This window comes from Pelobates fuscus, chromosome 12 (genome assembly GCF_036172605.1).
Source record: "Pelobates fuscus isolate aPelFus1 chromosome 12, aPelFus1.pri, whole genome shotgun sequence".
In the NCBI taxonomy this organism is placed as follows: Eukaryota; Metazoa; Chordata; class Amphibia; order Anura; family Pelobatidae; genus Pelobates; species Pelobates fuscus.
In genome coordinates this window covers 11391020-11418030 of record NC_086328.1, presented here as the reverse complement: position 1 = coordinate 11418030, position 27011 = coordinate 11391020, and the positions used below count along the sequence as shown (strand labels likewise).

Genomic DNA, 27011 nt, shown 5'->3' with positions numbered 1-27011 from the left:
TCATTTTTAAGGCTCACTCCAACTCATGTGTCGTCTCCTTATTTTTCTCCACCTGAACGCTTAATGCCATCACACTGACAGTGCTATAGTGTGCAATCACCCAGTCAGATTAAAGCAGGGGAAGCAGTCATGCACCTCTATTACAGGGCATGAATTCCATAACCCATTGGCATTACCCAGCTCGGCTTTTCTGCTAATGCCTGCAACCAAAGAACAAGCTGAGACTCACATATGGATAGTGGTAGCAAAGGATACTGAGTAGTGCCATATAAATATTAATCAATATATATGGTGTAATCAGACTCCTCCATCTGCCGAGCCTTTTTATTTTATGGCAAACTATTTTCAATATCAATTCGCTTTTCCATGATATGTTAGTATTCATGTCACCAGACCTAAACGATGCCTTCAATTTAGAATGTGAATTAGTAAGGGGGTTAAATACCGGGTACCCCACTCCTACGCTGCCTTTGTCACAGCTGAGGGCGGCTGTTTGCCAGGAAAAATTTGGCATATGGGGACCAGTGTACAAACTGAACAGCTTGCCGGATGCCATGCCAGCACAGATCTCCTCCTACTTGCACTGATTAGTCCATTTACCCAGCAGATCTGATGACCAAAGTACAATGCGGGCATGGAAGGAAAATGCACCACCATGCATGCAACCTTGTTTTACTGAAAACCAGGGAATACAAACAATTCAACCCTTTGATTATGAGTAGTGTGATCAATGTTGGGGCTCTAATGGTTAACCCTTTTACCCAGTTGTACCGCTGTACCTTCTTTTATGGTCACAAGTGGCAAGCTGAAGGTCTGGAGCTAAACATTTGAAGGTAACTGCAATGCTCGTGGTGTGGCATATTGCTGTTCTAAGATCCCTTTAGACTTTAAAAGCATTAATCTTTAATGTCACTGTTGATGCCCCATTCCACCCCCCCCCCCCCATTCCACCCCCCACACACACACACTTTGGACCAGTGTGGGGTATCTTGGTCTACACCAGAATGGCTAGCTCACCTTAGTTACTGGGTCATAAGCAGGCTGACTACTGTACTCACACAGAGCAACCTAAGATGGCCGCCTTCTTGTCTGCAATGGAGACCTTAACAGAGGTGGGAGGAAGCCTTTGATGCCATCTACGACAAGGCATACCATCCTTACTTATCTATGGATCAGCTGGCTCCTGGCTCTTGGTATTGATGAGACCAGTTGATCCCTCCTGGGTTGGGAGCTGAAGGGAGGTAACCCCTACACATCATCTGGATTCCCTGGGGGGGTCTCTACAAAGAGAGAATGTCTCTGGATATTTCCCTGCACTAAGGGTGTGATGATGCAATCGGACATCTCGTGAAGGCTCCTAAACAGGCCTGGGGCTGGGAATGTGGGACAGAGGTGCCTATTATGCTGACATAAGCAGAAGCTGCACATAAATCTTCCCCTGCCTAGGCATAGGATGACTACCTTAACCCTCTTCATAGATGCTTTGAGGCTACACCACTTGGGCAGTCTTCCGTCCTTTGTTTTTTTATTATGTTTTTTTTGGTTAGCCAAATGTCTTTTTTTATATTCTCTAACCCAGTGTGTAACAATTATCTATAGTGCATAACTGGTTGATACACATCAAAGCCACACATAGCTCAATTGTCCAGATATCTCAGATAAGATAAGCATCATTGGCTTAGTGATTGTTTATTGTATATTTCATTTTATTTTAAAAGATACTTCGTGCTGTGTAAGCTAGCTTGTGAATTGTTAACCAATTGATGCCTCTATACGGGTACCTATGACCGTACCAATGCACAACCAGAAATAGAATGTACAAACAGACTGTTCAAGTTATAAAGATATAAGATATAACATTGCTCTCCTGCTACTAACCTACATGGGAAATATATTTTATTGTTGATACCCTGTGTTTAATGGCTTGTTATATGTCTCCTCATTGCAGTAATATCCTCTGTGGGAGGAAGTGTTGCTTTATTTTCCTTACTGTGTCTTTATTACTTGTAGAGCTTCATTGCATCTTGAATGGAAAACCTGTAGTGAGACATTGAAAGAGTTAAGTATTTTATCATTGCTGAGGTGTTATAAGTAACTGAAAACACAAAGCTGACTTTTAATACCATTTCCTTTGGCTGAGGTTTCACGCCCTACAAAACATGTATATATAATAAATATGTATATACTTTCATAGGTGTTAATTGTGAACCTACAACTGTGTCTCTCCTCTCTTATACACACATTTACAACAGGAGAAAATATTGTAGCACAATTTAAGGCAAACAGATCAAGTGCCCTAAATAGCAGTTTAACCAATCTAGACAGGCCTCGGAAGAGCAAAGGGTTAACATATTAAGCTATAATGTAAGTATATAGAGTGGATTGTAAGCTCTTCAGCACACAATTCCACTTCTCATTTATGTTTGTTTTGATGTATGCAAGTAATACTGTGAAAGGATGATCCTGCCTCCATATTAACAGCCTTTCGAACATGTCCCCTATTAACACACTGACAGCAAGTGGCCATTAAAGGCCCCCTGACTAACATGGTTACCAGACATGTTCCCATCACCCCACTGACACTCCAAGGGTTAAATAATGTGTGTCAGATGAAGGGATTGTATCAAATGGGCCAGTGGCTGCTCTTTATGGTACGGTTCTCCCTGCTATTTAACTGGACCTTAGAACCCGGCTTGGGGTGTGATCCGAGTCTGCCCTGGTTTTGTCTAAGGCCTACAGTGGCCCCAAACAATGGCAGATCCGTGTTTGCCTAGCTGAGTATCTTTCACACCCACTATATAAATAAAGGCAGACTCATCTGTGGTTTTGTGAGCCATGGGACTTCTCTAGGGTGCTGTAAAAATGAGAAAGCATCCTGCCTGCAAACTGGCCCCCTCCCTCCCTCCTTCTGCATAAACCCATCCTGTGTCATATTAACAGCTCTGCTGCTAAGAAGCCTGTGGTGATATGCAGAGCTCTTTGTGTCTGCTCAGCAAGCAGAGCTCCATATGTGTGATCAGCAAACGGAACCTTTGGCGACCACTCAGCATGCACATCTTCTAATGTTTAGACCCTGCATGTATCTGTCTGACATACAGAACCAAATGTGTTCAGCATGCAGAGCCCTGTGTGTATCCATGCTATGTTGGCAACATTGCACATGTATGTGTCTGTGCATCATGCGGAGCTATATCTACATATTGTTGCATATCTCTGCTTGGTGTATCTGTTGGCTTAAATGCAGAGCCCTGTGTGTTTTATGTACAGAACCATGTGCGCTTTTGGAGCAGAGCCCCAAGCCTGCTCTGCATCCTGTGGGGTTCAGTCACGTTCTGTGCTTCACAGAGACTACTATCCTTGGAGGTGATTTAAACAAGCAAATACTTGTTTGTACACAGTTTATAGATGCAGAGCTACATGCAAATAGTGTTCTCTTTGTTAAACAGGGTGTGTTGTATATTCTGTGCCGGCAGCTGACGTGCGATGTGTACACAGTTAAACTTGTGTTTGCAGTACAACATAACTCCCACCACTTCAAGCTCTGGCTGACAGAGAGTGGTGGGATTTGTTTCTGCCACATACAATGCGATGAGTCATCAGGGCTCTTAGAGTGCATAATTGGTTGTATACACTGTTAAAGCCCTCCAGCCATGCACCAGTTAATGTGTTACCCATTGATCACGCTGAATAGTCTCTTGTTAACACGCCTCGATGTGATAACCTTTTGAAACCTCAAAATATTTTGCTGGAAGTTATCAGAGCTTACTGAGCCAAAGCAAACTGTGCTGCACACACACACAGCCCTATCCCCTTCTACTCTTTCCAATCATTGACTTGTGAGCCGCTAATCGACTCTTTTCCATCCAAAAAACTCTCACCAATGATTTGTACTAAGGCTTTGATATAGCTTCAGAGACAGTGCTAGAGAAACCGACATGGAGCATGATTCATAGTAGCTTTAATGCTCGGTTTATGACTATATTAAAGTGATGTTGGCCTGTTAAAACCACTAACCTTCACTCTCACCTAGGTGTAAAAAGCATGAACGGACAATCCTGTAAAGTGACCTATGGACTTCTTACCGTATTTTACAATACAGTGTGGTTTTTATAACCGTCTAATCACAGGGCAAAGTAACAAATACCCCTAATTTTAAGAGCTGTCCCATGTCTCTGATTGATGTTTTTTAGTATACTATAGTTAATATAGAAAATATATAGAAGGCCCATACCAGTGTAACTTGTGACATGGGACGTGAGGCTGGGAAGCAAGTGGGTCTATCTAGCCTTATTCTGTCTGTCTGTCAGGCAATCAGTCGGTCTGTCTCCTAAATAGAGCAGGCTATGGTTTGGACACATACTGTAATGTAGTACATTGCTGAGTATTTGGCTTGAATCCCCTTCTCACAATAACAAACATGATGCTTAGGTTGGCTGTGACACGAACTGTTTCAATAAATAGCTGGAAGGAAATGTGGTCAGTCTATCTTATATGTCTGTTTTCAAGTTCCATGTATGCTTTCACTTCAGCTATTCATGCAACAAGCGCAAACATGTATCTATATAAATATACATTCTACACATTGATTTCATACTATGTGACGTTATTCATATTAATACCTCAAGGAATATAGTGTTTGAAATCTGTGTTTAAAGCAATCCATTTTATGTTTTAGATGATTTTCTTTCATAAAGGGGTGGCTATGGAGTAGGGATTGTCCCTTTTAAATACACTACTATGCATTAGTATAAAGGCCATTTAAAAATGATTTGCATGCAGATAAAGATGTTTGGTTTATATTTTGGTACCAACAGCCAGTGGTAAAAATGTAAATAGGAACCTCGGTCCCCCAAATCCAGGCGTATCTTATTAAAGTGTACATTTCATGATATATGGGCACCCTTATAATACCCTTATTAAAACCTCACCCTGTTGTGCAGTTAAGCGGGTTTGCTGCCTTACTTGCTTTAAACTGTAGTTCAGAAGAAAAAGCAATGCTTCTCGTGGAGGGGGTGGGGGGGTGGGGAGGGGAGGTTATGGTTTGTGTGTGTATATAATATATTTATTTATTTTTAATTGTATTATTTATTTAGTTGGTTTGTTCTTTTAATTAGAGAATCTCTGTGGAGTTTGATTAGAATCCCAGTCTCAACTGTCCGGGAAATCAGAATACCTGGCTACTTACTGCCTTCTAGTGGCTAATAGTTGAAATAACAATTGGAAGCTTTTGTCACGTGCCCTATTTCTGATCTCCACTTTCACCTTTATCATCTTTTATTATTATTATTATTATTGCCATTTATATAGCGCCAACAGATTCCGTAGCGCTTTATTATATTATAAGAGGGAGGATTTAACTATAAATAGAACGATTACAAGAAAACTTACAGGAACGATAGGTTGAAGAGGACCCTGCTCAAACGAGCTTACAGTCTCTTCTTCCCCGAATTACATTATTTTGCTTTTAAATTAGCCATGCAGATTTGGTGAGTGATGCAATTATTATTTTATTATTTTTGGCATTTATATAGAGCCAACTAATTCCACAGCGCTTTACACTATAATGAAAGGAGTAAATGTAACAATATATGAGACAATTACAAAATGTTACAGGAACAATAGGTTAATGAGGACCCTGCTGAATTGAGTTTACAATCTGGAGGAATTAGGCACACAGGAGGTACATGGAAAGTAATGAGCTTCATACAGGCTAGGAGCCACACTACTCTATGCACATACCTCCAGTGTCTAATGTAAAACCCAGCCCTGATCTTGACAGATGGGAGCTAATAGGGGATTTGGGGGCATTGCAGGCTGGTTAACAGGATCTTGGGCCCTTGGGATTGTCTGTAAAGAAATGCCCAGGCCTGGCATAGAAGCAGTTAATGATATGCTCTCCAGGCTTCTGCCTTGCAGCACTCTGCATCCCTGGGGAATGCTTTATTCTAGGCACCATATTGGTAGGTCTTTTTTTGTAAAGAAAAGCTTTCTTCTTAAACAAAACATGGGAATTGTAGCGGAAAGAGCCCACAAGCAGAAAAGGGAGGGGGAGAGCTGCTTTGCATTCCTTTTAACCCCTTCCGTAGCTGCACAATCCCATGGATCAAGATGAGTCAGGGTTTGAAAAATGAGCCTGATTTGGAATTAAGTTTATGGAAATGCCTGAAGTCGTGACTGCTACGGCTTAACTTGCTAAACTTATGGGGGCTTGACTACCTAGGTGTAAAAAACACAATCCACAATATATTACTTGCAAAGCTTCTTTGATCATTTCGTTTTTCTTTTAATTCTGCTCATTTGTCACTGTTCTTTGCTTTCAGGACAATCAGATTTTGGGCAAGGTGCACATAGAGAACATATATACATGTAGACTGCAAATTGGTTTAAAAGTAGCTGTAATCTAGGCTATTAGTGTATTCACTGAATGTTTGCATCATGGGAATTGTAGTTCACATACATCTGGGGTGCCATGAATAGCCACTACTGATCTAAGCCATTTGACTAGCAGAGTATATATATACAGCCAAAGTTCCTTGCACTCTGGCTCAATGTTTTTGAATATGCCGGGTGCCAGCCTATAAGACTTTAGTGATATAATACTAGACAGCTTGATCCTGATGAAAGTCCCGGTGTGGACTGAAACGTCGATATATCTAGAGCGTATGTATTTGGAATAAAGGAATGCCGATTATGACAAGACCGTGCAGCCATACTTTTTGATTACAAATAAATATATATATATATATATATATATATATATATATATATATATATATATACATACACTATTAGTAGTAGATTAAAATGGAACATGGGTCATTTCTGATCCTAATGGTGTGTGTCGGGGTAGAGGGTGTGCTCAAATAGTTACATTTAATGTTATAACCACAATCAAGCTAATTGACCATGTTTCAAACAGACCGCTTTTGCTCTATAAACTGATAACACGGGCTAATTCTATTCTGCTTGTCTAAATGGACATCAAATCCTGCTAATATGCCTGACACTTTCGCCCCCTAGTGGATGGCAAGTGCAATAAGTATGTGAAGGATTAGCTCTGATCAGACCTAGTCACAGAGGGCCAATGTTTACATTGAAAATAGATTAGAAAATATAATGTTTAAATAGGCTAGTGGATGTACCATTGCCATTTTACATTATATTTTCCTCCTCCCCTCAATTTACATCAAAACTTCAGTTAATACTGGTTATGTCTTCCACTTGTGAATGATTTCTGACTGTTGTAATGTGTATCGCTGCTAATGTAATGAGAAGCTTTAATTGGGCCTTTTTACAGGACCTACCTGAGCAAATCCATGCATTCTCTTTAATAACCTTTTAAAGTCCTGCTAGAAAAAATGGTCTGGGTGCCTCTCCGTGGTGCTGAAGCAGGTCAAGTTATAGTATTTTAAGGTAAGGTAAGCAGCGGAGAACACACTGGATTGTGTCATGCCAGTCGTACTATTTGCTAAATATGCCTCTAAACCAGGGGTGCCCAGTAGGTAGATTCCCATATGTAGTAGAACTAAAACTCCCGTGATGTTTTTGAATGCCTTTAGATTGGCAAAGCATCATGGAAGTTGTAGTTTTAGAACATCTGGGGATCTGCCTTTTGGGCACCCGTGATCTAAACTTTCTAAGAAGCCAGTATCGAGCCCCGGTATCTCCATTTCTCTCCTTGGTTATCAGTGTTATTTTGCTACCCTGTTATTGGCCGAGATGCAAAGCCAAATGCTCCCTGTTTAAAGGTTTCAGCTGCTGATGAACATCTTGAAAAGCTAAGATACAAATCACTATCCTTTAAGCATCTCTTAATGCCTGGTGACTGCAAAAGCCAAATAGAGACTGACCGCACTAGGTTGCAGGATGTTCTGCAGAAGCTGCAGATAGCATTGAGCTGTGCTCTCTCTCTCTCTCTATATATATATATATATATTGCACGTGCCCCCTGTTTTGTTATCCCTCCCCTGTGATGTAGGCAGCCTGGCCTTTGGCTCCTTCCCTTGTCCCTTTGTTTGAGATCCCTCAGGAATTGTGCTGTGTGCGCACAGTAGGAAGGGTTAAAAAGGGACCTCTTTGAAGCCTAATGACTGCTGAGAGAGTTGATGTGTTAGCAGCTGAAATCCGATCTCTTTTGTCAGTCAGTTATGGCCACAGGTTTGGCTGCAGGGGAACTTGCAGGAGAGGTTGTGTTTAGGAGCACTGGGTGTGTGCAAAGCAGCAGGTGTTTGTGGTCTTTGAGAGGCTGAAGGCTCCACCTCTCTGCTGGGTCATCTGCACTAAGATCCCTCTAGTCAGATCATTGTACACGGGAGCATATGGCTATAAGGCTGCACTACGGCTGCTCGCTACAGGATGGAGCACTAAGGAAACTTTTCATCTGACATGAAAGGTGGGTCGGCTACGTTCCTGGCAACAGGTAGCAAGCCCAGAAAGTAACTCAGCCTTCGAAAGTGCTGTACCCCTCTAGGTACCAGAAAGCTGGCCCCTTTCAAAGGGTTAAAACTGTACAAGCCCCTGATTTGTTGTAGTTGACTGTGTTCGAACTGTGCCTTTCGGAGATATTCCATCCAGTCTGTAGAAATTAACTTTAAAAAAAAATTTGAGCAGTATATCAACCTGCGTGAAGTGCGAAATAGATTAACTGTGGCTCTGTTGGTAAAACACAAAATATGTACTAAGTTGCACTCTGTATAATGAGTACAGTGTATAATGTAGAATATGTGGGTAGGGCTGACTATTGGTGTGTAGTACGCAAGTGGTACTGTGTATGTTAGTGTGGAGTATAGATTCATACTGTATGTTAGTGAGAGATATGTGGGTAGAATTGTATATTGGTAAGTAGTTTGTGAGTAGTGAGTAGGACTATATATTGGTATGGAGTATGTGGGTTGGACTGTATATTGGTATGGAGTATGTGGGTTGGACTGTATATTGGTATGGAGTATGTGGGTTGGACTGTATATTGGTATGGAGTATGTGGGTTGGACTGTATATTGGTATGGAGTATGTGGGTTGGACTGTATATTGATATGGATTTTTGAGTAGGTCTCTGGAGAGTGTCCCTTCAGAGAATAAGCTGATGTAGGGGGCCCCCAGTGCTGTGATATCACAGTTGCTGATGTAGGGGGCCCCTGTGCTGTGATATCAATAAAACATGGCAGGGGTTGGTATGTGAAATGAAATTTGTGTAACTGGCTGGTGGAGGTGTCACTGATATTCTAATAGGGTTATACCTACATTGGGGAGTAGGATTCTAATGTCTTTAGTTCTTTGAAATCTAGGGATGGATGTGTAGCAGTAAGTGTCTGTTATCATGGAATCCCAGATGACTGCAGCTGATACACCCCCTCCCCCCTACCACTTATTGTTTCATTAGTACCATGTGTAATTAACCTGTTGGGTGCCATACAGGTTTAGTGCCCTGCTATTGAAGAGGAATTCAGATTCCATTTAGCATGATTAAAGTACTGGGCTCCGAGAAACTTACCAAGAATCAATGCTCACACAGGAACTCTATTAACCAAGTAATAACATTCACAGCCAGGAAGGGAAACCCACCAGGCATAAAACAAACAAAAACAAACAATTGCATGTTTTAAACCTGGAGGGCTTTCGTTATTTGCATATTCACAAAAAAAGTGGGGAAACCTAATTGGTTCATGTAACCCATTCTTAACTATCCTGTAAAATGGAGCAAAAACAATGCATGCATATACCATGGTAACGCAGTACCTAAACAATGAAATATATATATGTATCATCAGGAGAGAGAAAAGAAAGGGAGAGCAAAAATCCATAAAATATAAATAATGGAATTTGGTAAAATAAATAGGTATATACATAAATACATGTTAAAGAGCACTGTATAAACAGAGAGAGATGTTTCAAGCCGTGTTCAACCAATGTAACCCTTTCTGTCACGAGGCTTTATATAAAAGTAAGATGGCCGATCCCTTGGTGTGGGCCCTTTACTCCTCTTTGCATTATTGTAGTAGGTTTGCATTCTGTTGTCATAGTGTGGCAGTTTTAGTAATGTATTTCCTCCGGATACAAATGAGCTCACTCTTGCGAATCCCCATTTGTCCATTTCTGTACATGCTGGGAATGAGGTGCATGGATTGGAACAATTTCACAAATTGTATTCATTGAACATTTACTGTGTATGAGGGTAACCATTCCTCTGTCCCTTTAATAATTAGCATCTCTGCTGCTTTACAAACATGGCACCCATCTGACAGATTAATGCTTATTGTCCTGCACTGTGGATTATAGTCTTATTTTGTAAACAAATGGGAACCTAACCCCTTGAGTGCTGAGATTATTCTGTCTATTGCTGTGTGCACTGGGCTTTTTATCTAAAGGGTTTACATTACAATAGAGATATTTAGAGGTGGATGTGGTATATAAAAGGTTAGAAATCTGTTTTCCTTTGAATGATGGATCAGTAATGTTCTGGTTGGAGTCTTGAGTGAAGCCAAGACCATATTAGGTGTTTAATGGTGCAGATAGTGGGTGGTAGCACATGTTCAGTAGAAGCTGCCGTTTCTGGTCAAATGACTCTTTTTAAATGATGTTGGATATAAAAAAATCTAGTAGCAGTGGGGACATTTTGTGGCTCTTTGAATTCATATTATGGTATAGATGCGATTTCTAAGGATCTATATTGTGTTAAGTCTCCTGTTTGTGTAAGGAGATTTTTCTGGTTTCTTCTTGTGTTCACCTAAAGTTATTGGGATAACCTGTAATGCACACCTTGCAATTCCATGCCCCCAATAAACCACTGTCCAGTCTGATGGCCACTCTCCAGAGTTTTATAATTTTCTATTTAATATATATAATTTATTTTTTGTTGTTGTTTGCTATTCTCTTAAATTCCATCAATGCTTGCAGGCCTCAGACCATCAGTAGATGCACAGTGATACAATCACTGGATTATAATCATAATCTATACTTAGCAATAAACTAGTGTACAGATGCCATGATCATTTGTTGGCAAGTCGCTTATTGACTTTGTGGACTAAATTGAAAAGGTTTTAAGAGGCGGTGGTTTCTGCTCCTTTCTTTTACAGCTATTCTCCCCCCTTTATGGACTGCAGTTGGGAAGATCACCCAGCTGCCACAGCCAGGAGAGGGAGGACTGGAGGTGTTGGTTGAGAGGTTTTGAAAAGGATTGGATTTGGAAACAATGAGTGGGTTGGACCGGTCAGGTCACTAGAAGTGTGTCTGATTTATGAGCTTTCAGAATGATGAGGGACAGGAGGTCAAGGGTCCAGCAAGGGACTGTGAAAGGCCACTGTTGTTGCTGAAGCAAGATTTTAGGGGTGAAATCCCCAAACTGCCACTGACAGATGGCACATTGTGAACAAACTATATCATAAATCTGCCCCTGTACCCTTAATTATACGTATATATTAACAGCAGATATACAGTAGCACAATTTTTAAGAGGACATGTGTTGTTTTGCTGATCTGAGCCCACATTAGCACGTAGAGGTCTGTACTGTGGGCACTGCAGATAGATACCCACTGATGACCTGAAATCATTAAGTATTTTCCCTCCCTTCATCCTGCCTGCAGGACACATCGCAGATGCCAGAGACCCAGTGTGTCTCTTCGCATGATCCCATTGTAGAGAAGTTAATTGGAATGTGTGTGACAGGGAGAGCTCTGGAGAGAATGGTGCCCCCTCCCTTATCCAGAGATAAACAGGGAGAGCCCCCCTTCCTCTTCCATTCGTGCCCTGGGGGTACCTAACCCCGCACAGCCTCTCCCTCAGACAGGATTCATTGTATATTCACAACACGAAGGCACAAACCCATACATTATTTATGTGTTTATGTTTGAGTATATGTAAGCAATGAATATCATATATATTATAACATACTGGACGGGACTTGCTTTGTACCGGGTTTGATTACATATTTGTGCCGGTGTTCAGCAATATAGCTAACATGCTTTCAGAACCAAGTCATCTGTCACTATCTCTCGGACATCTGAGGGCCTCATGCACAAAACTGAGTTGGTGAACTCTTACACTATTTTGCCCTAAATTTCGCAATTCCCTTGTCCCTTCCTTGCAGAGTCCAAGTTTAGTGAGTTTATCTGTTACTGCATGTATTGGGAGGGGTTAATCCATAGATGCACTCACTGTGTTTGCTTGTGCAGTTGATCAGCACCTCTGCCTCCCTGCTCCCTGGGTGCTCTTGTTGACCTGACATGTATTGATCTTCACAGATGTCTGAAGCTGCTAAATGAAGTAGAGTCAGTGTTAACCCTTTCTTGCCAAAACTAGTAGGTCATTGGCAGCAGATGTCATATGATCCATTTACTTACCTTATTTTTACAGTAGACGAGGGGAAGGGGTTGAACTAGTCTTATTAAACTCCTTGGTAAAATATTGACAAACAGATATCCGGGCAGATGGTGGCTTTGTCAGTTAACCCTTAAATAATAATGCAATAAAAGGAATCTGGTTGAAGACATAACTTGTTTTGTTTTGCTATGATGTGTCACATTGCGCAGTGTGGCAGAAGATCTAAATAAAACTTTACTGCCCTTGTAAAACAGTGATATAGAACTTTATAGAAACAGTTTATACGGGTTTTGTTTAGTAGTCATGGAAGAAATACAGCCATTGCTATTATATGATTTCCGGTGGTGCCTGCAATAACATGTGTCTGAGTTGACGTCTCCTTTGCACTTACGGTTGTGTAAAAACTAGGCACGTAACCTATTTCTCATGGTGCACACCATTGCCTTAGGGGAGACGGGAGTAAGACTAATGGGCACAAGGAGCCGCCAATATTCTATTTTATTTACTTAAAGGTATTGAGTAAAATACCTCATGTTTTTTTCTACTGTGACTGTTCTCTCAGTTACTGACCCATTTTACACTCCTGGTGGAATTTGTCACCGTGCAGAGGGCGCCTCCAGACATGGCTTTCATCTAAAATAGCTCCTGCTGGGGCATTCATCTAGAGATCTCCGCTCTCTGGTCCCTACATGGGCAGACTAGGAGAGAAATAACAGTAGTAGTGATGCATAAGGCAGCATCTGCTAGAGGTTGGAGTTGCAGAATCACTTTTACAAAATGTTTTGATTTTTAAACCATATTACTGACCAGTTGTGTTTCTACAGTCTGAGTCTGCAGGGATAGCTGCTGTTGTCAATGTTATTGAAAATGTATTTTACATCAATGTGTGTCAAACCTGTGAATGCTAACCTTTACCCTGCAGCAGTTTGGGAATAGATGTTTCTTTACTGCCACCAAGCATCAAGGGAGCTGTAGTTTGCAAGGGATGAACTAGTGATCAGTGCTGCAGAATATGAACATTCCAGTAATGTCCTATAATGCTCGCTGAGTGCTATCTTATCAGACCGCTTTCTAATCTGCCACATCAGTTCATTACCGGAAAATGCTGCTTTTTACACAATTGATATCATTTCTGTATGGAATAACTGGAGACAGTCAGTGAGTGACACATTGAAGGTTGTATAAAGTACAGGTCTGGAGCACAGTTGTTCCTGCTGGGATCTAAGTTTGGCATATTTGCTCCAGTCTGTTTGACTACATCGCCCATAATATTCCGTTGCCCGGCAGTTTAATTCCATATTAAAGATTGGTGGCCCTGTAGTGTAGGAGGGTACACATAGCAGGGGGTCACCAGATGACATGTTTGTAGATGCTCGGGATATATGTATCTATGTGACATGCAGTAAAATGTATGTTTGCTTTCTCGGGATGTGCAGAAGGTTCTGTGGGGATAATATGACCATCAACCCATCCTGCCATAAATCTTTGTGTAGTGGATTCCAGGCATCAGCAGTTGGATAGGGAGAACATGCCAGAGGCTATCTGCACAATGAACACCCTGTATGTGTCTCTCTTTACAGTGATCTGAGAATCATATGCTCTGTGCAAGAAATACTGGAGGAGGCAGACACAGAGGCCTTCAGGATTCTTGGGTGGGTGGAGCTTGCTCTTGATGGGACTTGAATTTTTATTATTATTAGCATGGGGAAAGTGGGGAATTTAGAGGTGAAGAAGGCCCTGCTCGAATGAGCTTCCAATATAACAATGACCTGGAGGAACGTTTTTGTGAATTGGGTTCCTGTGCGTATGGAAAGGTGTTTGCTCCAGGTGAGGCAGGTGAGGCATATTAGTATTTAAAGCTTTTTTAGTCATGTCCACATTTCGTTTTGTGGGTGTACGTGCGTGTAACTAAACCCCCATTATTTTTGCCTAGAATAGGTGTTTTACAAAAAAAAATAATAATAATACAATCTGTCAACATTGAAGTTGCTGTTTAGTGGATAATTAAGTGAGCTGGATCTTGTGTAGTGTGTGTGTGTATATCAGAATGTAGCAAAAATTAAGCAATCGCCGTACAAACCAACGGAATGCCCTACAATTGGCTCTATTTTAAGTTCCAGAATTTCTCATTATATTAAAACCTCCTCTTACCCCAAATGCTAGTGTCATTGATCAAGCAATCAACCCTTTCCATTTTAAATAAAATTTGTATTTCTTTCTGTTAGTGTGTAACAGGAAGTTCTATTGGTCTGCTTATCATCAAAGAGATCACTGCTCTGATCTCCTCAGACAAAGAAGAGGCTATTTTACAGCCTTTGTCACTCCCACCAATATTACCTAAAGATTATGTTAACTGTGCATGGCAAAGCAGCAAATGAGCTTGGATCCTTCTGCTTCTGGCCCTGACGAAGCTAATTTGGGATTTGTCACCCTGTTCATCTTTCTCAGCCTTCGTCCTCAGTGCTGTGTTTCTAGTCCCCTAGCAGAGAAAGGGGTGATTTTTATTTTAGTGTGTCCCGAGCCAGCTCAAGTAGTTGATAAAAAAAAGGGTATTACCAGCTATCCTGACTTTCCACAGAGTGAACCCTTCGTCCAGCTGTGCTGTGTGTGGCAGGGTATCATTAGCCAGAAGATAGGAACAGAATCGGAGGGTGGATGGGGGCAGAGGAGGAATTTAGTGCTTGAACTAGAAACCCCACCAAAAAAAAATTAATGAAAAGAGAACCCTTCAAACTATTAGCTTGTAATTACAGAGAAGGGAGGTAGTGGGTCTGAGGTCTTGTGTCAAAGGAGCTGTGGATGAAAGGAGACAGTAATTACCAAATCGGCAGGAGGCAGGCAGAGTACTGATTAGTGATTGCTTTCGGAGGGGAGAATAGAAGGAGGAAGAAGTGCAACTTCTATTCAGAGCCTGGCATAGCTGTCTATGTACATATATATTTTATTATTGGTGCTCTGCTGCTAATTAGCAGTACATTGCTGAACCGCTTGCTGGAGAGGGCCATCCAAGGCTACTCAGCCACTAACAAGCTCTGAGCAATATTTCCTGATCTGTGCGCTAGCCTTTGATGATAAGTCCTGGCAGAGTCATCGCTGGTAATTTAAGGTGATTTTTATATGTAGGTAGGTTTAAAGTGCGGTTTGTTCTGGTCTTGATACTGCAAATCTCCAAGTTCCATCAGCCTGTCTAGCTGCCAATACAACCCTGGCCACTCACTGTTTCAGACTAGAGTAGCAGTCAGGTCTGCCCTTGTTTTAGTAGTATTCCAGTTACAAAAATAATGTGATCAGTTTCCTTCGTCAGCGTATTGTGGGATCAGAGCTCCAGGAGATGTTGGTATTTAACCTGGCTGATCACTGTTTGAGTATGAGATAAATATTTATTGCACAAGGTGTGACCGTGTGTAGCGGACCCTACCTCTTTGGTCAGCATCTCGTACCAAAGCATGTCCCTGTCAGATCTGCTAGCTCTCCGCAGAGAAGAGGCATTGAATACCTGTCAGCTAGTCAGGCTAAACTGCCAGTTTTGTCAGATCTCAATACAGACATAAAGGAACCTCTCTGTCTGAGATCATGTATTGAGCTCTCCATAAAACAGCCAACACCTATGCTGGCCTCTCGGGTGATACCCTACAGTGGAGGAGGCACATGCAGCCAGTCACGGCCCTACTAAGAAGCCACAGCATGCCATACAAGTGGAGGTCCCCAAGAGCACTGCAAGTCACACAAGGAGACAAGACTCACTCAGTGTCCGACCTGTCCGACCTACATGGTGGGAACGCCCTCCTGTGCCAGCTGGGAATATTAGAGAACTCCCTGCCTCAATTGGGAACCGGCGGGACTAACCCTGTTACGCACAGCTGGGACCTGGCAGTAGTCAAGCCGTTTGTGCTGCACAGAACATCATCAGCATATGCCACAGCCACCACCTGAGATGACAGGGCTATTACTTAAACCAAAGCGCTCTCCTACCCAGGACTGAAACTCGAAGATGACTTTTATTTCTGTTGAACGTTTTCCTTTTATTACTATAATTTAAGCTCACTGCTAATGCCCAGGCAGCCTATAGGCACTCTGACCCACAGTCAATGCTCCTGTTTCAGGGGCTGGTTACGGTCGTCCCCCCACTCTACTTATTAAAAACCCTCTACTCATGAGCCCGAGACGTAGAAAGTTACAACTGTTTAATAATGTTTATGTTCTTGCCATTATATGCTCCCGATGTAACATATTTTTTTACTCTTTATGCACTAGCCCACTCATGCTTGTGAGTGGAGCAAAAATAAAGAATTAAAAAAAAAACATCCAACACAAGGTAGATCATGGTTGGTGTTATGCTGGAATGCATTTTCTGTCAACCATACTAACTTTGCCCTTTGGGCCCTCCAATTTCTGATGGCTTTGCCATTCATTTTGGGTGATATCTTGGGTCAACAGGCTATGAAAAAGTAACAAAACAATTGAAGGGGAAGAATTTAGAATGGAAAAGTATTCTGTAAGTTAATTTCTAGACGCTCTTTTATGTGACAGGATGATCACTGCTGATCCTGGCAAGAATTTGTTTCTGCTTCCAATCACTTGTACACTGTGGACCATTTAAACACACAATATTGGGAGTGTCCCATGTCTCTTTTCATCCTTTGTGACTGTCATAGTATTCTGTGTTCTCTGCTTACCAGTAGCAATCCCAGGAGACAACACACGGAGACAACGTTTTAAAGTTTCTGGGCTATCACAGAAAGCACTTTATATGAAACTTTCTTCCAAGATCAGCTCACGGACATCCATGCTATATCTGTTTCATCCAGTGATGTTTTGAAATATCTATGTATAGGTTTACATGAAATTTATAGATTAAGGGATGGTGATTTTAAAAGTTAAAAACATTGTAGACATTAGAGTATTACAATATATAGAGAGACGCAATCACCCCTGAAAGAACTTGTCTTACAGCAAATCCTTACCAGTTCCCACATAGTTTTCCAGCAACAACTTGTGATTTCTCCGCCAATCCTGGTCCTCCGTCACATTATTATAGGAGATATACCGGGCATGTGCATAGCCTGTGTGTATTCATTCCCTTGAATAAGAAAGTGTTGTGCGGTGATGTATAGAAAACCAAGCACTGAGTGTTTCCTGCCAGGTGTCTTCACCACATATTCTTGGAAGTGGTAGATAAGTTTATACACTTTTGAAGAAAATCATGCACTAAAGACAAACCCAAATCAAGATGCTTTTTGAGTGATTCTTCTATAAGATATTTTAGGTATGTGTGTGCCTGATGAATCATTTAACTCCTTCTCTATCAATCATATTTTGCTGCTGTTTGGGACTATAAATTCCCCAAATATTACAGATTCCATACACACAAATGTGGTGCATTTCAGATTACCTTGCCATGCCTACATACCTAAATGTTTTTTGTTTGTTTTTCCTGCTTATATTATTTGGACTCCTGCAGGGCCTTGCTGAGTACACAGTGAACTCTTCAGCTACAGTGTAACTCCCGTAATACTTAGAAAAGACTGTGGGTTGCAGAACATTTGTGGAGTGATGTTCAGGACAATCAGAAGGTTTGCTCTTTTTCTGGCTGTCCATGCCCTACAACAGTGATGGCTAACCTTGACACCATAAATAGTTTTTGGACTACATGTTTGAGCATCATGGGAATGTAGTCCAGAAACAATTTATGGTGTCAAGGTTAGCCATCACTGCCCTAGAAAGTCAATCGCACTCTTAAACTCTATTGTGACTTCAAATTAGTCCATCCTTTTATTGCGCTCCTGTTTCAACTGCTTGTGCTCCAGAATTTACCCTCCCTCTGGCACTGTAAAGGATTCGAATTTTAGGCTGCCTCAGTCTCTGCATTCCCCCCTCCATTATGAGACTGCTTGGGATTCCTTACTCTAATCCCTATTTATCTGTTGCCTCTTCATTTAGCTCTTGTGGGATGATAATCCTTTTAAAATACTGTGTGTCTACAGTGACCCCTGCTGGCCAAGGGAGACATAGCTTTTACCCTCATTATTTCAATGTCACATTATTTCAATGCCACAAACCTTTGTTTGATACATGAACCAGTTTGGATTTTGTTATCTTAAAAGCTTTAGTAACCCCACTCATTGCTGGAAGATGCTATGTTTTCAGTAAAGGGGTAGATTCGAATAGTATTTAATTTTAGCATGTGCTTCCATCCAGAATTACTGCAACATTATTTGGAGTTCTAATATCGAGGTGTCCAAAATGTTGATCTCTGGATGTTGAAGAATTTAAGGGTGGTAGAGCATCATAGGAGTTGTAGTGCTCCAACTGGTGATTTGTCTTCTAGCCTCCCTGTTTTAGATATGGGAGTGTTGGTGTGTGAGCACCACATCCAATGCTTACTCTGATACTGTATGTCCTGCTGTCTCTGGGTGAGCTATCTAAACACAATACATAATCTATTTTTACACATCACTTTCTCTTTGTGCGAGACCAAACAAGTAAAATGACCATTCACAGATTTAGAGTCCGCTTACCTTGTCTTAGTTTTATATTTTTTCTTCTAATATGTATCTCATTAAACAGCCCTTAAGACTAGAGATATGTAAGTAACTAACTAAGAGAGCAGTTGTTGTACAGCAAGATATCTCCGAGCTGTAGTAGGAGATGCCTGTCTTGGTTTTGGCATTCAGTAGAGTCCTGCCAACATGATCTGACCTGGTGTAGGAGCAATTGAGCAAACAGACCATAGAAGAATATCAATAAAGCAAGTGTATCTGCTTAATTCTGACTCCCTGAACTCTTATTAATATTGTGCATTCTGTCAGCGACTTCTAAGGCTGAGAGTCGTGGTAAAGCCAGAGGCTCTTTGCAGCAGCAGAGATGCAGTATGCACAACCCTGTTTGGGTGCATTGGCTTGTAAAGAGACCATTTTTTTGTAATTTTAAATCAAAAAGTTTGAAGGTCCACAAGCAGTGCTTCACCATTCCCTTGTTCGCTGTAACAGAGTAAGACTGCTTTAATGCTTCCTCTGTGGTGTCCCCACTGTAGATCATCCTTTAAGCCGTTACTGACCCGATAAATGGCAGATCTACCAGATCACGGTTCATCTTACCTTTGGAGAGTATGTGCAAGTCTTCATGGTCTATTTCTATTTCATCCCCCCGCAGTATGTTTGTTGTGCGTGCCGGCTTCTTGCCACTGATTCTTAATGAGCTAAGATTCGAGAGCCCAACAACATGACTTTCCATGTTTGAAAGGACTGCCAGTTTAGGCGCGCATGATTTACCATGACAAGTGCACCTGAACCACTGTCATGTGCAGATTAATGTGATCTAAACCCCTGCTTGGTGCTGGGGAGTATCTGATAACCTCTCTAGTCTTGCTGCTCTCTTGAGACACCCCTTTATTCATGCAGTTTCTTGCATTAGCAAAAATTCAATATCCGAAACGCAAGGCTTGAGGAGAACTACATGTGCGGCTCCACATCATATTAATGACACGGGTGACTTGTCCTCACACTCCAGAAGTGATCCCTCTTCATCTTGAAGATAGTCATTATCTCATTTTAGCACCTCGCCTAGGATGCATACTTACAAGACTTGAAAATCTAGTCTGAAAGTATTAGGTCTTCTTATCGCATCATGTTGGGGAATAATTATTTTGAAAACGCTATTAAAATCCAGCCTTTTCCAGCAAGTGGAAGAGATTATATGCAGACGGATAATCCAAGATCGTACTTCCAATTCCTAACGAGGCCAAAATTGTCTCTTCCTTATATGTAGATTGATTTTCATATATATTTATATTAGTCCTTTGTTTGGCTATATCAAATATGGCCTGACATTTTAATAGAGGAGATGCACATTTTGGAGCAAATTTATAAAGATAAGAGATTTGATTTTGACACAGACTGTTTTAATATTTGGTTTTGATAAATGTGCGCCATAGGTGTAATTGAGGGAAGACAAATCTATTTCCTCCTTTGCTCACTTCTGAATGAAATGGTTAAAAATCAGAAAGGGGGCACAAAATCAGAAAGATAGAGTTCACACTATTAAACCAACTACAAAAATGCAGAGGCTTTCTCCTTGTGATCCATGGCATAGTACAGTTTTGAACACTCAAGCTTCTCGTTAAATAGAAAAAATTTGGCTAGATCCCTTACAACATGTTTTGCATCAGTATACCTTACCTGCTGGTTTACATTGTCTACAGAAGCCACAACATATCTATGGGGTGTCCGCCCTCTGAGCTCAGACTAGTAGAGGCAGTGAAAACCATGCATATTGTCAGCAGTGCTCCAATATTTATAAAGCGTGATTTTGGAAAATGTTGCATGTAAATGTATATTTACTTCTGTTTTTTTGTTTTTTTTTTTAATGGCGAATACAATATCTCTCATTGAATATTACAGAATAGATCAGGCAACCTGTGGCTAGAAATTTACATTTAATGCACGCTGTGAGATCATCTTGTGATATTCTAATCTCTTTTACGATCGTGTGTAAGCGTGCTACTTAGTTAATATATACATACTCAATACTAATTTGTTAGGGGAAAGGCTGTAATAGCATCTCCTGTTAAATCACTTAACATTATTCCCTAACCAGTTTTATCTCGCCCAAGAGAAGGGCATTTGTTATCTCTACCTCTGTTTGGGAATGACAAGGTGATGATGAAAGAGACAGTCAGTCTGTCCATGTCTCTGCAGGGAATACTGTTTTTTAAGGCAAACTCAGTAGTTTAGTGACACAATGCCCCCGCAGGGAGTTAGTCATGTGAAATGCTCTGCCTGTATAAAAAAAATGAAAAAACTCAAGCTGGCTTCCAGGAACTGCTCTCCACATACCCTGTGATGAAAATACACAGTAAGGTCCTGCTGGTCCAGCCACCAGAGGGAAGACTTTATGGCCATTGCTAACCCTTACAACTTAATACTAGCAGTAGGGATCCTGTAAGCTTGTTGGCAGGACTCTCTAAACCTGCTTGATCGGTTTATTAAGGAATTATAAACCTTTATTCTTATTGCTTCCTGCATTGCAAACTTTGTTGGTGCTATATACATGGATGATGACCATAAGACACTTCCCTGGTCCACACTTGACTGGTTATTAAGAAGCCAGTTGTTACCTTATAGTTGAGAAGAATAAGGATTGTATGTGGGATATTTTTGAAATGCCCTTTTCGCTATGGTTTTAAAAACCGTGATGTAAAACCCATGCGACATTGCGATATTTGTTAGTGGTTATGGCAGGGATGTATTTACCACAAGGCAAACAAGGCATTTGCCTAGGGCGGCACTTTCAGGGGGGCGCCAAAAAAATGCCACCCCAAGCTCACAGACAAATACCTTGTTTGCCTCGTGTTCTGGGGCTGTCCACCTTACTGTGAGTGAGTGAGTGTAGCTGTCAGTGTGTGAGTGAGAATGGGTGTGTTTGAGTGTGTGTCAGTGTGTGTATGTCATTTTATGTGTATCTGAGAGTGTGTGCCTGTCAGTGAGTGGGTGTGTCAGTGTGTGTCTGTCAGTGAAAGTGTGTGTTGGTTAAACAGTGTGTGCCAATGACTGTATGTGTGTGCCAATGACTGTGTATCGGTCAGTGAGTGTATATCAGTGCATGTATCAATGTGGGCATGTGTCTGTCAGTCAAAAAATGGCCTTGACACGAATGGGGGGGGGGGGGGGCAAATTTAGTCGTGCCTAGGGCAGCACAAATTCAAAATACACCACTGGGTTATGGTCAGGGCTAGTTTACATGACTTCATGACCTGCTAATAAAAGTATGTGTACTATGTTCTGTGCAATGTAGAAAAGACTGAGTTGTGGGTACCCTATTAAGTGACACTTGCTAGGAGACAATTGTATTAAATAACACATTTTTGTCATTATTGCCTTTATTTAAAGGAACACTATAGTCACCTAAATTACTTTAGCTAAATAAAGCAGTTTTAGTGTACAGATCATTCCCCTGCAATTTCACTGCTCAATTCACTGTAATTTAGGAGTTAAATCACTTTGTTTCTGTTTTTATGCAGCCCTAGCCACACCTCCCCTGGCTATGATTGACAGAGCCTGCATGAAAACAAAAACAGGTTTCACTTTCAAACAGATGTAATTTGCCTTAAATAATTGTATCTCAATCTCTAAATTGAACTTTAATCACATACAGGAGGCCCCTGCAGGGTCTAGCAAGCTATTAACATAGCAGTGGATAAGAAAATCTTAATTAAACAGAACTTGCAAAAAAGCCTAAATAGGGCTCTCTTTACAGGAAGTGTTTATGGAAGGCTGTGCAAGTCACAGGCAGGGAGGTGTGACTAGGGTTCATAAACAAAGGGATTTAACTCCTAAATGGCAGAGGATTGAGCAGTGAGGCTGCAGGGCATGTTCTATACACCAAAACTGCTTCATTAAGCTAAAGCTGTTCAGGTGACTATAGTGTCCCTTTAAGACAAAAGCTTCTGGTATATTTATCTGCACTTTTTCATGCTAACTAGTGTTCTAAACATTTTTTTTAGACCTAGGTACATCTAACCCGACAGCCCCAACAGGACCTCATTGTCATAGCACATAGCCTACTGTGATTTATTTAATATGTGTTAAACCTTGTAAATATTGTGCAATTCTGCCAATGGATATATAATTCATTTGTTTGCTCTATCTCTGCAAACTATATACATCTGACATTATATGATGGGTCTGATAGGCTACAAGGCATTTTACCGAGTCCCCTAGAATAACTGGGTATGAAAAAGTAAAAGTGAATTTGATTCTTGTGTTGTTTGCTTTGAGATTGAAAGGGCTTTGTGAGATGTAATCTGTAGGCTATTTTATATCTTTTCAATAGTTTTTATTTTCAGTTTCACTATTCCCGTTTCTCTCTCACCCCCCCTCTCCCCAAATGAAAAGGTTGGGAGAAGGCAATGAGGTCAAATACCCCTGATCAATGCTGCTTCAGACTCTTTGAATGGTCTCTTCTGCTGTGAGTCTCATGACAAAACGGTCCCTGTTATCTGGCTGCTGCCTGGCGGGGGGAGATGGGGCCAGCCCATGTGACGCTGGTGGCAGCTGTTAGAGGCTGAGTGTCAGCTTGTTTTCACAAGGCAAGTGTGGTGTTGCTTTGTTAGATAAGCCCGGGACGCTGGCGGAGGATAATGCTGTGTCCCGGAGCCTTTATTTGGAGAGCGTGCGCTTTAATCCATCGACTCAGCAGAAATTAAGCCAAGAAAAGGGAGAAGAAAGAAGCTTGATGACAGCCAAGCTCTGCTTTTCTCCATAGTAAGCTGATCGGTCTCTATATAATACCGGGTGTATTTTGTGAAGGTGTACAATGTCCTCCCCAGTCTCTTTGTCTCTCTCTCTCGCATGGGTCCTGGCAGTCAGGCATTAGCTTCACTATCTCTGGATCCTCAGATTGTTATATTAACGCTGCATGGGGAATGGGGTTCATATAAGATGGGGGGGGGGGGGAGGGAAGGGGGATCCCCCCTAATTCAGGGAACCCCCTTGGGATGGCATAAAGTAGGACTTCAGCCAGTGTCATTATTGTGGGTGGTGATACTTAGTAATGTGATTTTAAAGGCTCCCCTGTTTTGGTTATTCTGATTTTGTTTTGCTTTGGTAACCATTCTGCCACTGGATTGTTCAGGTCTCTGGCACTGTAACAGTTAAGCTGTTCCTCTGTCCTTTTGCTCTCCCACCCCCCTTCCTAATCTGGTTGAGTTTACCCCCTTGATCATTAGGAAAACTGCATCTGCCTGTCTCTCCTGCAAGCTGTTAGTGTCTCTCTCCAGGTACCCATAACCCTCCCTGCTCATTGTGATTGCTCTCTTCTACTGGACATATAGCTGCCCTTTGCAATCTGTATTTTAAAAGCCTGTCTATTTTTTTGCTCTTATTTTTTTCCGCTACTAGATGTCTCTAGGACATAGACAAGAGGGCTTGTGATCTGCAGACTTTAGGTCTAGCAGAGCAGGCAGTTGGCAGGCGTTCTAGCCTGAGGGTAATTCTTACTGCCTGGCCTCTTTGTTGCATCTCTCAGAGGAGACCTGGCAGTGTCTCCCTTTCATATGGCACTAAAGTGAGGAGGATGGCTGGGCTGAGTGTATATCCTCTGCCAGTGTTTCTCTGCCCTCACACTGCTGCAGGTCTCATAATTTCCTGTGTTGGTCAGATATGTAAATGGTAGTTATCTCACACTTATGGATAGAGCTGGCAATTAACCAAACCTTAACCGTTCAAATGAGTGCGCTCTATAAACCAGGAAATGGATGGTGAAAACGAAACGTTTTACTTATGTGCAAGAAAACTTCTTTTACTTGATTTGAGAGACCTCTTTATAATCATCTATCCTGATTTAGTGCTTTGCAAGTACTGTTTTAACCTAAATCAGTACGTTGTAGGTATTGTATTAACCCATTGTTGCAATGTGGTACTTTGTGGGTACTGTATTAACCCATTGTCACAATGGGGTACGTTGTAGGTACCGTATTAACCCATTGTTACGATGTGGTACTATGTAGGTATCGTATTAACCCATTGTTACAATGGGATATGTTGTAGGTATTGTATTAACCCATTGTTGCAATGTGGTACTTTGTAGGTACTGTATTAACCCATTGTCACAATGGGGTACGTTGTAGGTACCGTATTAACCCATTGTTACGATGTGGTACTATGTAGGTATCGTATTAACCCATTGTTACAATGGGGTACGTTGTAGGTACCGTATTAACCCATTGTTACAATGGGGTACGTTGTAGGTACCGTATTAACCCATTGTTACAATGGGGTACGTTGTAGGTACCGTATTAACCCATTGTTACAATGGGGTACGTTGTAGGTACCGTATTAACCCATTGTTACAATGGGGTACGTTGTAGGTACCGTATTAACCCATTGTTACAGTGGGGTACGTTGTAGGTACCGTATTAACCCATTGTTACAATGGGGTACGTTGTAGGTACCGTATTAACCCATTGTTACAATGGGGTACGTTGTAGGTACCGTATTAACCCATTGTTACAATGGGGTACGTTGTAGGTACCGTATTAACCCATTGTTACAATGGGGTATGTTGTAGGTACCGTATTAACCCATTGTTACAATGGGGTATGTTGTAGGTACTGTATTAACTGTTTGTTACAGTGCGGTACTTTGTACGTACTGTATTAACCCATTGTTGCCATACAACGTTTTGCTAGTACTTTCAAGCAGTGATATTCAAAGCGGGACACTGCTTGGTGTGAGTGAGTGTTATCTGTCTGCATATGTCAGGCTTGGTATAAGTTGTTACTTTTGCCCCACACTCCAAGGTCTTTGTCTATCCTGTGGTTATATGCACAGCTCTATAATTGCTTGAGTTTCTGTTAACATTATTCTGACTGGCAGAGACCTTCTGGAGATCTCTCTTCAGAGGCCCTGTCTGTCTAAACTGACCTGCTTTCCAGTATGTGTGACACTGTGACCCTGTCCTAATGACACTCTGTGCCGCAGAGAGCTCCAACCATGTGCCCCTCAACTGTACTTTTATTCCTAATTGCTGCTTGCACAAGCCATTTATTATCTGTTTCACTGGTCACACCAACCGAATAAAAACAAACAGATGAAATTAGCACTCCGACAAAGGGGCATCTTTATATCAACACAGAAAGAACTTACACTGTCTTAGAAACATAACATGTTCTCATATAGAGGGTACAGGTATGAGCTTGTTAAACCGTTTATGGCCACTATAATGAATACTAGCTGGGAACAAATTGCATGGTCACAATGTACAACTTATAGACATTATGCCAGCTTGGAATGTTCTGTTTATTTAACATCAACAAATAGAGCCTGGGTTAAAGCAGTAGGACCTTCCATTCCATAGAGCACGGCTAATGTTAAATGAGTAGGACGTTACATTCTATAGCGCCCCGGCAATGCTAAATGAGTAAGACATTACATTCTATAGCGCCCCGGCAATGCTAAATGAGTAAGACATTACATTCTATAGCGCCCCACCAATGTTAAATGAGTAACACATTACATTCTATAGCGCCCCACCAATGTTAAATGAGTAACACATTACATTCTATAGCGCCCCACCAATGTTAAATGAGTAACACATTACATTCTATAGCGCCCCACCAATGTTAAATGAGTAAGACATTACATTCTATAGCGCCCCACCAATGTTAAATGAGTAAGACATTACATTCTATAGCGCCCCACCAATGTTAAAAGAGTAAGACATTACATTCTATAGCGCCCCACCAATGTTAAAGGAGTAAGACATTACATTCTATAGCGCCCCACCAATGTTAAATGAGTAAGACATTACATTCTATAGCGCCCCACCAATGTTAAAAGAGTAAGACATTACATTCTATAGCGCCCCACCAATGTTAAAGGAGTAAGACATTACATTCTATAGCGCCCCACCAATGTTAAAGGAGTAGGACGTTACATTCTATAGCGCCCCACCAATGTTAAATGAGTAGGACGTTACATTCTATAGCGCCCCACCAATGTTAAATGAGTAGGACGTTACATTCTATAGCACCCCACCAATGTTAAATGAGTAGGACGTTACATTCTACAGCGCCCCACCAATGTTAAAGGAGTAGGACGTTACATTCTATAGCGCCTCAGCAATGTTAAATGAGTAAGACATTACATTCTATAGCGCCCCACCAATGTTAAATGAGTAGGACGTTACATTCTATAGCG

The 27011-nt window shown here is 41.4% G+C and overlaps 1 protein-coding gene across 7 annotated transcripts in view; it reads left to right on the top strand.

Moving 5' to 3' along the window:
* Positions 1 to 27011, top strand: part of GSE1 (Gse1 coiled-coil protein) — a 330654-nt gene that overhangs the window by 278899 nt on the left and 24744 nt on the right. Inside the window, exon 1 of one of the 7 annotated variants that reach the window (XM_063437942.1) lies at positions 8333 to 8392. The exons of 5 other annotated variants lie outside the window; for them this stretch is intronic. In XM_063437942.1, coding sequence (XP_063294012.1) covers positions 8386 to 8392 — 7 coding nt within the window. In that variant the 5' untranslated portion in view covers positions 8333 to 8385. Of the gene's footprint in view, positions 1 to 8332; positions 8393 to 23418; positions 23577 to 27011 lie in introns of those variants that run through there. One more of the 7 variants, XM_063437944.1, reaches the window with a different exon arrangement.